Source organism: Chiloscyllium plagiosum, unplaced genomic scaffold, assembly GCF_037043375.1.
Source record: "Chiloscyllium plagiosum isolate Xiang-an unplaced genomic scaffold, Cpla_swu_hap1 HiC_scaffold_6, whole genome shotgun sequence".
Taxonomy (NCBI): domain Eukaryota; kingdom Metazoa; phylum Chordata; class Chondrichthyes; order Orectolobiformes; family Hemiscylliidae; genus Chiloscyllium; species Chiloscyllium plagiosum.
Window position 1 is genome coordinate 129,314,918 of NW_028270144.1, and position 14,353 is coordinate 129,329,270.

General features: G+C 47.0%; 1 protein-coding gene across 6 annotated transcripts in view; it reads left to right on the top strand.

The window, feature by feature from the left end:
• xrra1 (X-ray radiation resistance associated 1) overlaps window positions 1–14,353 on the top strand; it is an 88,540-nt gene that overhangs the window by 26,799 nt on the left and 47,388 nt on the right. For 4 of the 6 annotated variants that reach the window (XM_087988461.1, XM_087988464.1, XM_043692539.2 and 1 more), the window contains exon 5: window positions 9,134–9,206. The exons of the other annotated variants lie outside the window; for them this stretch is intronic. In XM_087988461.1, the coding sequence (XP_087844587.1) occupies window positions 9,134–9,206 (73 nt within the window). The remainder of the gene's footprint in view (window positions 1–9,133; window positions 9,207–14,353) is intronic. 6 annotated transcript variants of the gene reach the window in all.

The following is a 14,353-nucleotide window of genomic DNA, read 5'->3' on the forward strand; positions in this document are numbered from 1 at the left end:
GGCTTCAGCGTGGAGCCGGACAGCTACCTCAGCCCTGGGAGGGTCCAGCAGTTTGCCATCACCACGGGTGTACACACAGCTACCCCAGAGGGGCAAGACCAGCAGCAAATGGACACTGTTAACCTCGTAAACTGTTAAAATGGGGTTAAAAATTGCCAGCATCAATGTGCGTAGCATCAAATCGGCGACGCGATGTGTTTCTACAATGGCCTTCCTGGCCAACGTTAAAGCCGACGTCCTGTTCCTGCAGGAGTATGGGATACCGCACCTCAGCAGCTACAGGAGATGGTCGAGCTTGTGGGCCCATGGGCCGTCAGTTTGGTTGGGGGGCAACGATAGTTGCGCCTCCGGCCTGGGTATCCTGTTGCGAGGAGGCAACTTCACCATCTCCGAGGTTATGGAGGTGGTGGACGGGCGCCCCCTCGTCGCCGACGTCATGTACAGGAATGTTCCCCTGAGACTGATTAATGTGTACATCCCAGTGGGTGAGAGTGAACGGTTGGCTGTCCTGCAGCAGCTTCCACTGTTGCTGGCCAAGGCCAGGCCGGTCATTCTGGCCGGAGACTTCAACTGTATCATTGATGTAGATGGACGATCCGGCGGGGGGGACAGTAAACTGGACACCACGTCCAGAGCCCTGATGGACACGATAAAAGATGCCAAGCTGCACGACGTCTTCAGCACCCCTGCAGATGGAGCGCAGTGTAGATACACCTGGTCACGGGCAGACGGATCTATCCGCTCAAGGATAGATTACCTGTTTGTGTCCCGAACGCTCTCGGTCAGATCCACCGACGTCAAGCCGGTGTTCTTCTCTGACCACTGCCTCCTGCTGGCCGACTGTCACCTACAGGACGAGCAGCGGGCTGGTAAGGGAATGTGGAAGCTGAACACAAAGCTGTTGACCCCGGGAAACATTGAGGAGCTCAAGAGGGACTACGCAGGTTGGAGAAACGTGAAGCCCCTCTTTGAGTCCCCAGCGGACTGGTGGGAAACAGTAAAAGGGAACATCAAGAGGTTCTTCATCCTCAAAGGTGTTCAGGAGGCGAGAGGGAGGCGGGGAAAACTGTCCCAGCTCCAGGAAAGTATGCAGAACCTGTTCCTGCTGCAGACGATGGGGTCGATGTCACAGAGGACCTCAAGGAGGTGAAGGGCCAGCAAACCTTGCTCTTTGCCTCGGAGGCCTCCAAGATAATCTTCCAGTCCAGGGTCCACTCGATGGAGCAGGACGAGACTTGCTCACGTTTCTTCTTCCAGAAGGTGCACAAAGAGAGCTCCGTGCTCAGCAGCCTGAAGGAAGATGGCTCGATAACATCATCTCAGGCTGATGTCATGAGGATCAGTAATCCTTCTATGCCAGTCTGTATGACGTGAAGCCTCCCAGTCATTCCTGTCCTCTATCACGGAGGTCTTAGACGACAGACCACGCGAGAGGCTGGTCCAGCTGCTATCTCTGGACGAGCTGACCAAAGCCATCGAGTCCTTCGAAAAGAATAAAACTCCTGGAAGTGACGGCTTACCGGTCAAGCTCTATTCCGCTCTGTGGGACTTGATTGGCCAGGACCTGCTGGAGGTGTATGTCAGTATGCTTCGGGCAGGTACCATGAGTGAATCCATGAGGAAAGGCATCATCACCCTCATCTACAAGCGGAAGGGGGAAGAGGGAGGAACTCAAAAATTGGAGACCAATCTCACTGTTGAATGTGGACTACAAAATTCTGTCAAAGGTAATCGCCAACTGGGTCAGGTCTGCTCTAGGGTCGGTGATTCACCCTGACCAAACCTGTGCTGTACCGGGCAGGAAGATCGCTGAGAATCTCGCACTCCTCAGGGATACGATCGTCTACGTGCAGGACAGAGGGTTGGACACCTGCCTGATCAGTCTGGACCAGGAGATAGCCTTTGACAGGATATCACACAGGTATATGAGAGATGTTCTCTCCAAAGTGGGCTTTGGGGAGGGAATCTGCAATTGGGTCAGACTGCTCTACACCAACATTGTCAGTGCAGTCTCAATCAATGGGTGGGAATCAGATAGCTTCCCAGTCAGATCTGGAGTCAGGCAGGGCTGCCCTCTCTCTCCTGCCTTGTTTGTGTGCTGCATAGAGCCATTTGCCGAGTCCATCAGGAAGGATGTGAGCCTGAGAGGGGTGACTATTCCAGGCAGTGGGGGCCTGCAGGTTAAGGCCTCCCTGTACATGGATGACGTCGCCGTTTTCTGCTCTGATCCGCTGTCCGTGCGCAGACTCATGTGCATATGGGACCAGTTTGAACGGGCCTCTGGGGCCAAGGTAAACCGAGGCAAGAGCGAGGCCATGCTCTTCGGGAACTGGGCCGACCAATCCTCGATTCACTTCACCGTCAGGACCTGAAGGTGCTGGGTATTTGGTTCGGGGGGGGCTGGGGCGTGTGCCAAGTCTTGGGAGGAGGGTATCAGCAAAGTGAGGCAGAAACTGGGCAGATGGAAGCTACGGTCGCTCTCCATCGTGGGAAAAAACCTGGTCATCAGGTGTGAGGCACTGTCATTGCTATTATACGTGGCACAGGTCTGGCCTATTCCCAGAACCTGTGCCACTGCAGTCACCCGGGCCATCTTCCAGTTTATATGGAGGTCAAAGATGGATTGGGTCCGAAGGGACTCGCTATACAAAGATCTGGGCAACGGGGGAAAAAATATACCCAATGCCACCCTCACCCTGATAGCCACCTTTGTGTGTGGCTGCATCAAGCTGTGCATGGATCCACGGTTCGCAAACACCAAGTGTCACTACGTACTGAGGTTCTACCTGTCCCTGGTGTTGCGAAGGATGGGCCTGGCCTTGCTGCCGTGGAACGCTCCGAGTAGTTGGACCATTCCGTATCACCTGTCCTTCGTGGAAAAGTTTATGAAGAAAAACACCTTTGACCACAAGTCCATCTGGAAGTGGTCAGCACGTAGTGTCCTCGAGACCCTTCGGGAATAGGAGAGGGCGGATCCTATCGAGCGGTTCCTTGAGCAGACTGTCAAAGCCATTTGGCAGAATGCCTCATCGCCAGAACTTTCCAACAAGCACCGAAACATGGTTTGGCTGGTGGTGAGAAGGGCTCTGCCTGTGAGATCCTTTATGCACACCCGGACTCTCAGCCACACCGCACGCTGCCCTCGAAGCAGCTGTGGGGGGGACGAGACTGTCACACACCTCCCTTCTGGAATGTGCCTACGCAGAAGAAGTCTGGAGAGGAATGCAGTGGTGTTTGTCGAGGTTCGTCCTGAGCAGTGCCGTGACGCGGGACTCGGTCCTCTATGGCCTGTTCCCCGGGACGCACACCAAAACAAACATCAACTGTGCCTGGAGGATCATCAACTCGGTGAAGAATGCTCTCTGGGCGGTCCGAAACCTGTTGATTTTCCAGCTGAAGGAATTGACCCCGACTGAGTGTTGCAGACTGGCACATTCCAAGGTCCAGGACTACGTGTTGAGGGATGCACTGAAGCTTGGGGCAGCTGCCGCCAAGGCGCGGTGGGCAAAGACCACTGTGTAACGTCTGTCTGCCCAAAGAAGAACAGGGGGCCCATCCAGTCATTTGGGCTCTGCTGACGCCTCCGCTAAAAATGTAATCGTACCGACCTGTAAATAGGAATGATTACTCTGTTTCAGTATGCAAAGAAATGGAATGTTTCCATATGTATGGCATGTCCAACTGTACAGACCATCAAATTATTTTATGAATAAAGTATATTTTTGAAATAAAAAGAAAAGCGGTTGGCTGTAATTTTGGCAATCTAGGCACTGCCTCATCAATGTGGCTATGTCAGCATCCAATCTTGGCTACCAGACATAACTTCTCACCAACATCTTCACTTTGGAAGCCTCTGGATGACCCTGATGGAGTTCAGCCAGTATCTGGCAACGACCTTTCCATAGGACAATCATACTTGCTCCCCATAACAAAATGTCATCCTCTACAGTGATCTGGTCTCTCTGGGTCCAGAAAGGTTTCAATTCTGGTTGTGACGGCCCTTTTGTATCCCCCATCACCACAAACTGTTTTAGTTTTGCCAGGACCGGATCTTTTTGCGTCCAAAGTCTGATATTGTCAGTGGTGACTGGAAGGGTGTCCAACTACAGGGATAGCTTCAACAGGGTTGCGACTGAGGAGAAGACTGATTAAAGGTTAAATCTGATTATCCCAGACTTGAGGTGGAGGGTCAAACGACATCAGGAACACTAATGCCGGACACAAGACTCCTCTAAGAAAGACAGTTTACTTTGGGGGATGAAGTTTGGTGCCTCAGGAAACGTTAGGCTCCTAATAACCAAAAAAGCTATGGATCCATAAGCTTTCAGGAGAATTACTTGTTGCTTTTCATCTGCCCCAACGTCATTTGCCCAGGAAAAAAAAAGGCATTTTTCCATATATTGGGCCCAGTCTTCGATGGCAGCGTCAACCTTCTGAAATACCTGCATGATGCCAGAATTGCTTACCCAACTCAGGAGTGTATTTTTTTCTCTCTTGTCACCACTGAAATAACTCCACAAAGGCTGGTATCACATTACCAAGTCAGTCTTTAGTTCCACTTGCATAGTACGTGACACTGGTTCGGCTTCCTCAGAAGTAGCTCTCAGACACTCCTGTTTATATCTGTCAGCTAGGGCTCCCTGATTGGATTAGGTTAACAGCCCCAATCAGGGAACTCAGATTTTATGAGGTTCATCTGGCTGACTTCGTTACAATCGCTAGAGCCTTGTGAATTGTGCTTTGTGAAAGCTTTTCAAACTTCTACTAGACTTCTTAACCTCATGTCTGAGGTTAGTTGTTAGATTTAGATTAGATGAGATTAAATTAGATTACATTACAGTGTGGAAACAGGCCCTTCGGCCCAACAAGTCCACACCGACCCGCTGAAGCGCAACCCACCCCTACCCCTACATTTACCCCTTACCTAACACTATGGGCAATTTAGCATGGCCAATTCACCTAACCTGCACATCTTTGGACTGTGGGAGGAAACCGGAGCACCCGGAGGAAACCCACGCAGACACAGGGAGAACGTGCAAACTCCACACAGTCAGTCGCCTGAGGCGGGAATTGAACCCAAGTCTCTGGCGCTGTGAGGCAGCAGTGCTAACCACTGTACCACCGTGCCACCCACGGTGTCACCTTATCCTAGATTATGTCCCCTTATCCTAGATTTCCTGCAATCAGTGGGATCACTTTCTCTCTACCCTTTGAGATCCCCTTATTGTCTTGATAGATTTAACAATAACACCTTTAGTACTCTAAATTCCAGGGAATGCAACCCTACTCTTCCCTTATAACATTTGGAGTCCCAGGTATTAATCTAGTAAATCTCTGCTCCATTGTCTCCAAGGCCAATATAGGCCAAGGATCCTGAGGTGTGCAACCCAGACTACACTCCATGTGTGACCTAACCAGAGTTTTCTATATCTGTGATATGACTTCTCTCTCTTTTAATTACAATTGTATCTTGTCCTCCGGATGTAAAGGCCTGCATTCCATTTGCCTTTTGGTCATTTTATGTGCCAGTTCACGATACTTTAATGATTGTGACCTCCCTTGCTTCCACGAAATGTTTTTATGCTCCTTTGCTGTTGGATTGATGGCCATTTCACCGCTTATCTACCTGCCATTGGCATGTCTAATGTTTTACAGAAGTTAGGGGAGGTCCACCTGCCCATCAGTGTTTTCAATTCCTTAAGTGGTTAATTTATGGGAAGCCCAGGCCATGTAGGAAGCCCAGTGGCTTTAGATGTTCTGTCCAATATCCAGTTAGTGTAGAATTCTCCATTGCAGGTCCCCGATTCATTGGAGGTACCCCTACAACAAGGTCATGAGTCTGTTTAACTTTCTAGGAGAAAGTGAGGACTGCAGATGCTGGAGATCAGAGTTGAGAGTGTGGTGCTGGAAAAGCACAGCAGGTCAGGCAGCATCCGAGGAGCAGGAGAATCGACATTTCGGGCTTAAGCCCTTCATCGGGAATCAGGCTTGTGGGCTGGGGAGTTGAGAGATAAATGAGGGAGGTGGGGTGGGGGAGTGCGGCTGGGGGAAGGTAGCTGAGAATGCAATAGGTAGATGAAGGTGGGTGGGAAGATAATAGGTCGGAGAGGAGGGTGGAGCAAATAGATTGGCAAGACAATTGGTTAAGAGGGCGGTGCTGTGTTGGAGTCTTCGGACTGGGATAAGGTGGGGGGAGGGGAATTTAGGAAACTGATGCAATCCACATTAATCCCGTGTGGTTGCAGGTTTCAAGGCTGAAGATGAGGCGTTCTTCCTCCAGGTGTCAGGTGGTTAGAGTTTGGCAATGGAGGAGGCCCAGGATCTGCATGTCCTTGGTGGAGTGGGAGGCGGAGTTGAAGTGTTCAGCCACGGGGCGGTGGGGTTGTTTGGTGTGGGTGTATGAAACAATCTGCAAATTGGTGTCCTGTCTCCCTAAAGTAGAAGAGACCAGATCAGGTGCAACGGATACAGTCGATGACATTAGTGGAGATACAGGTAAATTTCTGTTGGATGTGGAAGGATCCTTTGGCGCCTTGGACAGAGGTGAGGGGGGAGATGTGGGTGCAGGTTTTGCACTTCCTGCGGTGGCAGGGGAAGCTGCCGGGAATGGGGTGAGGGCTGGTGGGTGTCGTAGATATGACGAGGGAGTCGCAGAGGGAATGGTCTCTCCAAAATGTTGGTAGGGGTGGGGAGTGAAATATATCCCTCATAGTGGGGTCTGTTTGTAGGTGGTGCAAGTGGCGGAGCATGATGCAATGTATACGGAGGTTGGTGTGGAAGGTGAGGACCAGCGGGGCTCTGTCCTTGTTGCGTTGGGATGGGTGGGGTACAAGGGCAGAGTTGCAGGAAGTGGAGGAGATGTGCTGGACATGGGCATTGTTGACCATGTGGGAGGGGATATTGCACTCTTTTTCAAAAAGGAGGCCATCTGGGCGAAGGTGGAGAATTATTCCCAATTCCACTGCAGGAAGTGCAAAACCTGTGCCTACACCTCCCCCCTCACCTCCATCTAAGGCCCCAAATGATCCTTCCACATCTGACAGAAATTTACCTGTACCTCCACTAATGTCATCTACTATATCCATTACACCCGATCTGGTCTCCTCTACATCAGGGAGACAGGACGCTAACTTGCGGACTGGTTCAGAGAACATTTCTGGGATACCCGCATCAATCAACCCCACTGCCCCATGGCTGTACACTTCAACTCCTCCTCTCACTTACTAAGGACATGCAAGTTCTGGGCCTCCTCCATCGCCAAACCCTAACCACCTGATGCCTGGAGGAAGAATGCCTCATCTTCCATCTTGGGACCCTGCAACCACACAGGATCACTGTGGATTTCACCAGTTTCCTCAGTTCCCCTCCCTTCATCTTATCCCAGTCCCACGCCTTCAACTTGGCACCGCCCTCTTGACCTGTCCATTGTCTTTCCTATCTATCCGCTCCACCCTCCTCTTTGACCTATCATCTTCCCACCCACCTTTATCCACCTATTGCATTCTCAGCTATGTTCACCCCAGACCCACCCTCCTCTCACTTATCTCTCAGCTTCCGGCCCACAAGGCTGATTCCTCATGAAGTGCTTATGCCTGAAATGTCAATACTCCTGCTTCTCAGATGCTGCTTGACCTGCTGTGCTTTTCCAGCATGACACATTGACTGTCTATAACTTTTTCCTGGCCGGTAGAATTCACTCCCAAACCCCTGCAAAGATACCCATAACCCTGGACTTTTCTGTAGCAGCAATGTGTTGTCCCTGTCTAGTTCCAGCAATGACCTCGATGTCCAACCTCCGCTTTTAGTCTGCAGAGCTGCTGGCCATCTGGTTACCCCAGCAACTCTCCAACATGGGGTTCCCCACTTTTAATTTATTAATTCTGCTCCAAGTATTAAATTACTAATGCTCAGGATTATGTGACCTTCCCCTGTCACTGAAATTGTAGGAATTATGATTTGGTTTATCTATAAAATCTAGCTGTAGAGCTTTCAGCTTTGGCTGTAGCTCAGTGTCATCTCAGAGTCAGAAAGTTGTGGACCTGAGTCCCATTCCAGACACTTCAATATCGCAATCTAAGCTGACAGTCCAGTGCAGTATAAAGTGAACTCTATATTGTCTGAGATACTGTTGTAAAAGATTGCTGGCAATAGTTGAAGAAAAGCAGGGTGCCTTGACCAAAATTTATTCCACAAATTATATCAGAAAAAAATACCGTAACATTAACATTAAAGACAAAATATTGTAAATGCTGGAAAGCTGAAATAAAAACACGAAACACTCAACAGGTGAGGCAGCATCTGTGAAGAATTGGACTTAAATACTTCAACTCTGTGACATTTCATTAGATCTGACGGTGTTTCTACATCTGAGACAGAACTGTTACAGCTAAGATTCAGGTGGCTTGTTGCATTAATTAACCTAGTTTTTTGATTATAACAAAGATATTCTGTTCTTAACAATGCGGAATAAATATTGGTTAGCACTTGCTTCTTCAAAATACATAGCTTCAATCTTTCATGTCATTCATGGGCGGCACGGTGGCACAGTGGTTAGCACTGCTGTCTCACAGCGCCAGAGACCCGGGTTCAATTCCCGACTCAGACGACTGACTGTGTGGAGTTTGCACATTCTCCCCGTGTCTGCGTGGGTTTCCTCCGGGTGCTCCGGTTTCCTCCCACAGTCACAAAGATGTGCGGGTCAGGTGAATTGGCCATGCTAAAGTGCCCGTAGTGTTAGGTTAAAGGTAAATGTAGGGGTATGGGTGGGTTGCGCTTCGGCGGGTCGGTGTGGGCTTATTGGGCCGAAGGGCCTGTTTCCACACTGTAAGTAATCTAATCTAATAACACACCTCTGTTCAATGCAGAACTTGCTGGTGTGAGTGAGACCTTTTACTCTTGTATACTTGTCATAGGCAGCATAAGAAATGCTGGCCTTAGTAACTGCTTGGTTTGGTGTCTTTGCTTTCCAACAGTGACACTCTATTATTAACTTGCTTCTGACAGAGACAAATCTTTGCAGTGCTCTCAGTGAGAAAATAAGCAGATAAGCTACAGTAAATATCTTACAAATTAATAAAAATTCTAATAAATCCAAATTAATTTTAACCATCTTATAAGATTTTCTTTTCTTTAGGTTAAAGAAGACGATCTTAAGTTGTTTGATTCTGTGGTTTATGTAAATGCAGCAGAAAACCATTTGCCTTTAGGTAAGAATCAACTCATTGATCAAGGAAATATGTCATCTCAGCATCCTGGATAAGGGAGGGAGAGCAAGTATCCACAGTCTAGGCTCCTACTGCAAAGTGTGTGTGCATGTGAGAACACAATCAGGCATGGCTGTGATGCCCCCACAGGTGAACAGTCAGTCAGCACCAAAGTAATGGATGGCCACAGGAGCTGAAATGTGGCTAAGACTTAAAGTTTTAGGCAAATAGTTGAAATGCAGCTAAGGGGAAGCATGATAATAAATTGAAAAAGGAAGATTAGATTAGATTAGATTCCCTACAGTATGGAAACAGGCCCTTCGGCCCAACAAGTCCACACCGACCCTCCGAAGAGTAACCCACCCTCCTCTGACTAATGCACCTAACAACTACGGACAATTTAGCATAGCCAATTCACCTGACCTGCACATCTTTGGAATGTGGAAGGAAACCGGAGCACCCGGAGGAAACCCACGCAGACACGGGGAGAATGTGCAAACTCCACCCAGAGTGGAATGATATATTAAAGGGTGGGAGGAGGCTTATGTGGAGAATAAACAATGGCATGCACCAGTTGGGCTGAATGGCCTAAATCTGTGTTACGCATTCAATGTGATTATATGTGATACCTCTCACACAGAATTGTCCTAATCTCAACAGAATGCATAACCAAGCAGGGCTTGGAAATGCCCAGGCAGATATGAGTATGTGAGAGAGAGATAAAATAAGTTTGAACAATATTTGCTTTGAGACATTCTCACCTTCCTCCCAGATATTTAGTTTAGAACAGCATTGGAAGCTATCCTCAGATTTTTTTTTGTTCAGAGAGGAAAGAGGAAAGATAGCTCTTGGAAGAAGGGAGATTGATAGTGAGGGATTCAGCAATGTTAATGCCATTGAATGTCAAGTGGAAATGATTAGATTCTGTCTTGTTAGCGATGGTCATTGCTAGCACTGTGCAAAGGCCATATCTTTTTCTTTTTCCATGTTTTTGATTGATTCCTGGAACGGAAAAACATTTTTAAAAACCAAGGATTATTGTGGGCCTGCTGTACATTTGGAAGGCAGGTAACCTGACACTCATTTTAAGCACTCTTTACTCAGCTGCTTATTCAAGCAGCAGAGGAAGAAGGTTTCCAAAGGAGCTGGAGCTGTGGAATCATGGTATATCCTGTGAACAGGGACCACTGAAAGGCTTTGCTAGTTTTGTCCCTCCACCCATCAACATCCATGTTTTGTTTCCTGTTTATGTCTGTCTATATGTTTGTGTAGAAGGAGTGTTTATAACCAGGTTTAGAGTTTTAGCCAGTAGATTATATGTTGACTGCTCAGAATTGATGAAGCAACTGAAGATAGTTGGGCCTAGGACACTCCTGCAGAGATGTCCTGAAGCTTAGATGACTGACCATCACAACCACAACAATCTTCAGATATGACTCCAATCAGTGGAGAGTTTGCCCCGATTCTTATTAACTTGAGTTTTGCTAGGACTCTTGATGCCACATTTAGTCAAATGTAGCCTTGATATCAAAGGCAATCACTATCACCTCTCCTCAAGAATTCAGCTCTTTTGTCCATGTCTGAACTAAAACTGTAATGAAGTCAGGAGCTCAGTAGCCCTCGCGGAACACAAACTGGGTGTCATTGAGCAGGTAATTGCAAAGCAAGTGCTGCTTGATAACATTGTTGATGATACCTTCCATCACTTTACTGATGACTCAGGGTAAACTGATGGGGCAGTAATTAGCTGGGTTGGACTTACCTGGGCAATTTTCCACCTTATCAGATGGATGCCAGTGTTGTAGCTGTTTTGGAATAGTTTGGCTAGGGGATGCAGCAAGTTCTGGAGCACAAGTCTTGAGTACTATGGCCAGAATTTTGTCAGGACCTTTAATGTTTTGCAGTATTCAGTGCCTCCAACTTTTCTTTGATATCATATGGAGTGAATTGATTAGATTAGATTACATTACATTACATTACAGTGTGGAAACAGGCCCTTCGGCCCAACAAGTCCACACCGACCCGCTGAAGCGAAACCCACCCATACCCCTACATTTACCCTTTACCTAACACTACGGGCAATTTAGCACGGCCAATTCACCTGACCCTGCACATCTTTGGACTGTGGGAGGAAACCGGAGCACCCGGAGGAAACCCACGCAGACACGGGGAGAACGTGCAAACTCCACACAGTCAGTCGCCTGAGGCAGGAATTGAACCCAGGTCTCAGGCGTTGTGAGGCAGCAGTGCTAACCACTGTGCCACCGTGCCGCCCACAAATTGGCTGAAAACTGGCATGTTTCTCTCTCTACAGATGTTCTCAAACCTACTGAGTTTATTCAGTACTTTCTGTTTTAATTTAAGCTAAGAAGTCAACTCTGGTTCAAGGGACGATGCAGGAGAGATGTGAGCTGCACCATGCATACCTAAAATCGAGGTGTCAACCTGATGAAGATACAACACAGGTCTACTGGCAAGTCAAACTGTGGAAGCAATATGCAATAATCAGAGCCAAGTCATCCCACAACCAACAGCTCAGATCTAAGCTCTGCAATCTTATCACAGCCAGTCATGAATACTAATGGACAATTAAACAACTAAGTGGAGGAGAATGCTCCAGATCTATCCCCATTCTCAACAATGCAGGATTCTAGCATATCAGTGCAAATGACCAGGCTGAACTATTTAGAACATCAAATTATTTCAACCAATTCAATTCACTTCACATGATGTCAAGAAATAGTTGGAGATGTTAGATTGAAAAACTGTGGGCCTTAACAGCATTCCAATAAGACAACTGAAGACTTGTACTCCAGAGCTAAGCTGTTCCAGTCCAGCTATAGTGCTCGTATCTACCCAGCAATGTGGAAAGTTGGCCAGATTTGTCTTGTTGATGCCATCCATAAAAAGCAACTTGGCCAATTAACATTAGTTTATTCTTGATCATCAACAAAGCCATCAACAGCAATATTGAGTGCCACTTGCTCAGGAATAACCTGCTCACTGGTGCTCAGTTTGCATTCCACCCAGGCCATTTGGTTCCTAACCTTAGTCCAAACATGGACAGAAGATTGGAATTTCAGAAAGGAGGTGAGAGTGACTGCCCTTCTTATGAAGGTAGCATTTGACTGAGTATAGCAGCAAGGAGCTCTAGCAAAACTAGAGCCAATGGGGAATTGGGGGGAGCTCTTGTGATGTAAAGTCTGTGACTTATTGATAATTGTAATATCATTTATTTTGGAAATTACATTTGAGCTAGAGGCATCTTAATTTTGGGGGTCTGTGTCTTTGAAGGAGTTTAATGATTAATGTGTAAGTAGTTCTGTTGCTGTAGTGATTTTTTAAAAAAGAAACAGTCTGAGAGAATTGGGATTGAATCCAGACCTCCTGGCTCAGAAGTATGGACACTACCACTGTGCCACAAGGGCTGTCTAGTCATCAGGGTAAGTCTTCAGCATGACCATCTTCTGCTGCTTCAACAACCATCCCTCCAATATAAGGTCAGAAATGGGGATTGTAACTCCATCATTAGCAAACATGTTCAGCACTATCTGCCACTCTTCAGATACTTAAGCAGTCAGTGTACACATGCAGCAAAACCTGGACAACATCCATATTTAGGCTGATCAATGACAAATAACATTCATGCCACATAAGTACTAGGCAATGACTCTCTTAAACAAGACACAATCTAGCCATCTAGGGGTTTAGATAGGGTCGACAGTGAGAATCTTTTTCCACGTATGGAGTCAGCTATTACAAGGGGGCATAGCTTTAAATTAAGGGGGGGTAGGTATAGGACAGATGTTAGGGGTAGGTTCTTTACTCAGCGAGTCGTGAGTTCGTGGAATGCCCTGTCAGTAGCAGTGGTGGACTCTCCCTCATTATGGGCATTTAAGCGGGCATTGGATAGGCATATGTAGGATAGTGGGCTAGTGTAGGTTAGGTGGGCTTGGATCGGCGCAACATCGAGGGCCAAAGGGCCTGTATTGCGCTGTATTCTTCTATGTTCTATATCTCACCTTAATGTTCAAAGACATTACCATCTCTGTATGCCCTAATATCAACCATTGGAGTCACCATTGACGAGAAACTGAAATTGACAAGCTGTGTAAATACTGCGGCTACGAGGTCAGTCATTGACTCTCCTTTGACAAGATCTTCCAAACTCATAACCACTACTATCTAGAAAGACAAAAACAGTAGATATATGGGAATACCAACATCTGAAATTTCCCCCTCAACACATTCACCATTCTGACTTAGAACTATATTGCTCTTCCTTCATTGTCACTGGGTCAAAATTTTGAAACTCCCTCTGTAACAGTACTGTGGTTGCCCTAACTCTCTGCCTTCTGCCAGTTAGCTAATCCTCTATGCTTGCAAGTATCTTGTCCCAAATACCACGGACTCTTATCTTGTTTAGCAGCCACCTGTGTGGCACCTTGTCAAAGGCCTTTTGGAAAGTACTTCTGGATTTGTCAGGTATTGAAGCAGTCTGGCTTGTGTCCAGCAAGACTTGGACAAAATTGGGCTGACAACTGACACGCAAAGTTGCCATGCATTTGTGAAGCAACAATGACCATCTTCAACAAGAGAAAGTCTAACCATCTCCTCGTCACATTCAACAGTATTAACATCACTGGATCCTCTACTCCCCAACATTATAGTTAGTGGTAAAATGAAGTGGACTAGTCATATAAATTCTGTGATTACAAAAGCAGCATGCAGTTCACATCCTAACTCCCCAAGTCTGTCCACCATCTATAAAACACGTTTGTTATGTGATAAAATAGATACCTCTCTACTTGTCTGGATGAATGCAACCCTAACAATACTCAAAAACAGAAATTGATAGAGAAACTCAGCAAGTCTGGCAACAGATCTGTGGAGGGAAAGCAGAATTAACATTTTGAGCCCCGTGATCCTGCTCAAGAACTCATTCTTTTTTCCTGTGGAGGTTTGGTAGTATATGCTTTGTTGTTCTCCATGAAATTTGGCATCCTGATGTCTGTTCTGAAGAGTGCAAGATGTAAAGATTTGACAGCATGTTCCTCACTTCAGTAATACTCCATTAAGTTAGTTGAACACAATTTGGCTTTAATAAATCCATGCTGGCTTTACTCCATTAATCCACACTTGTTCAAGTG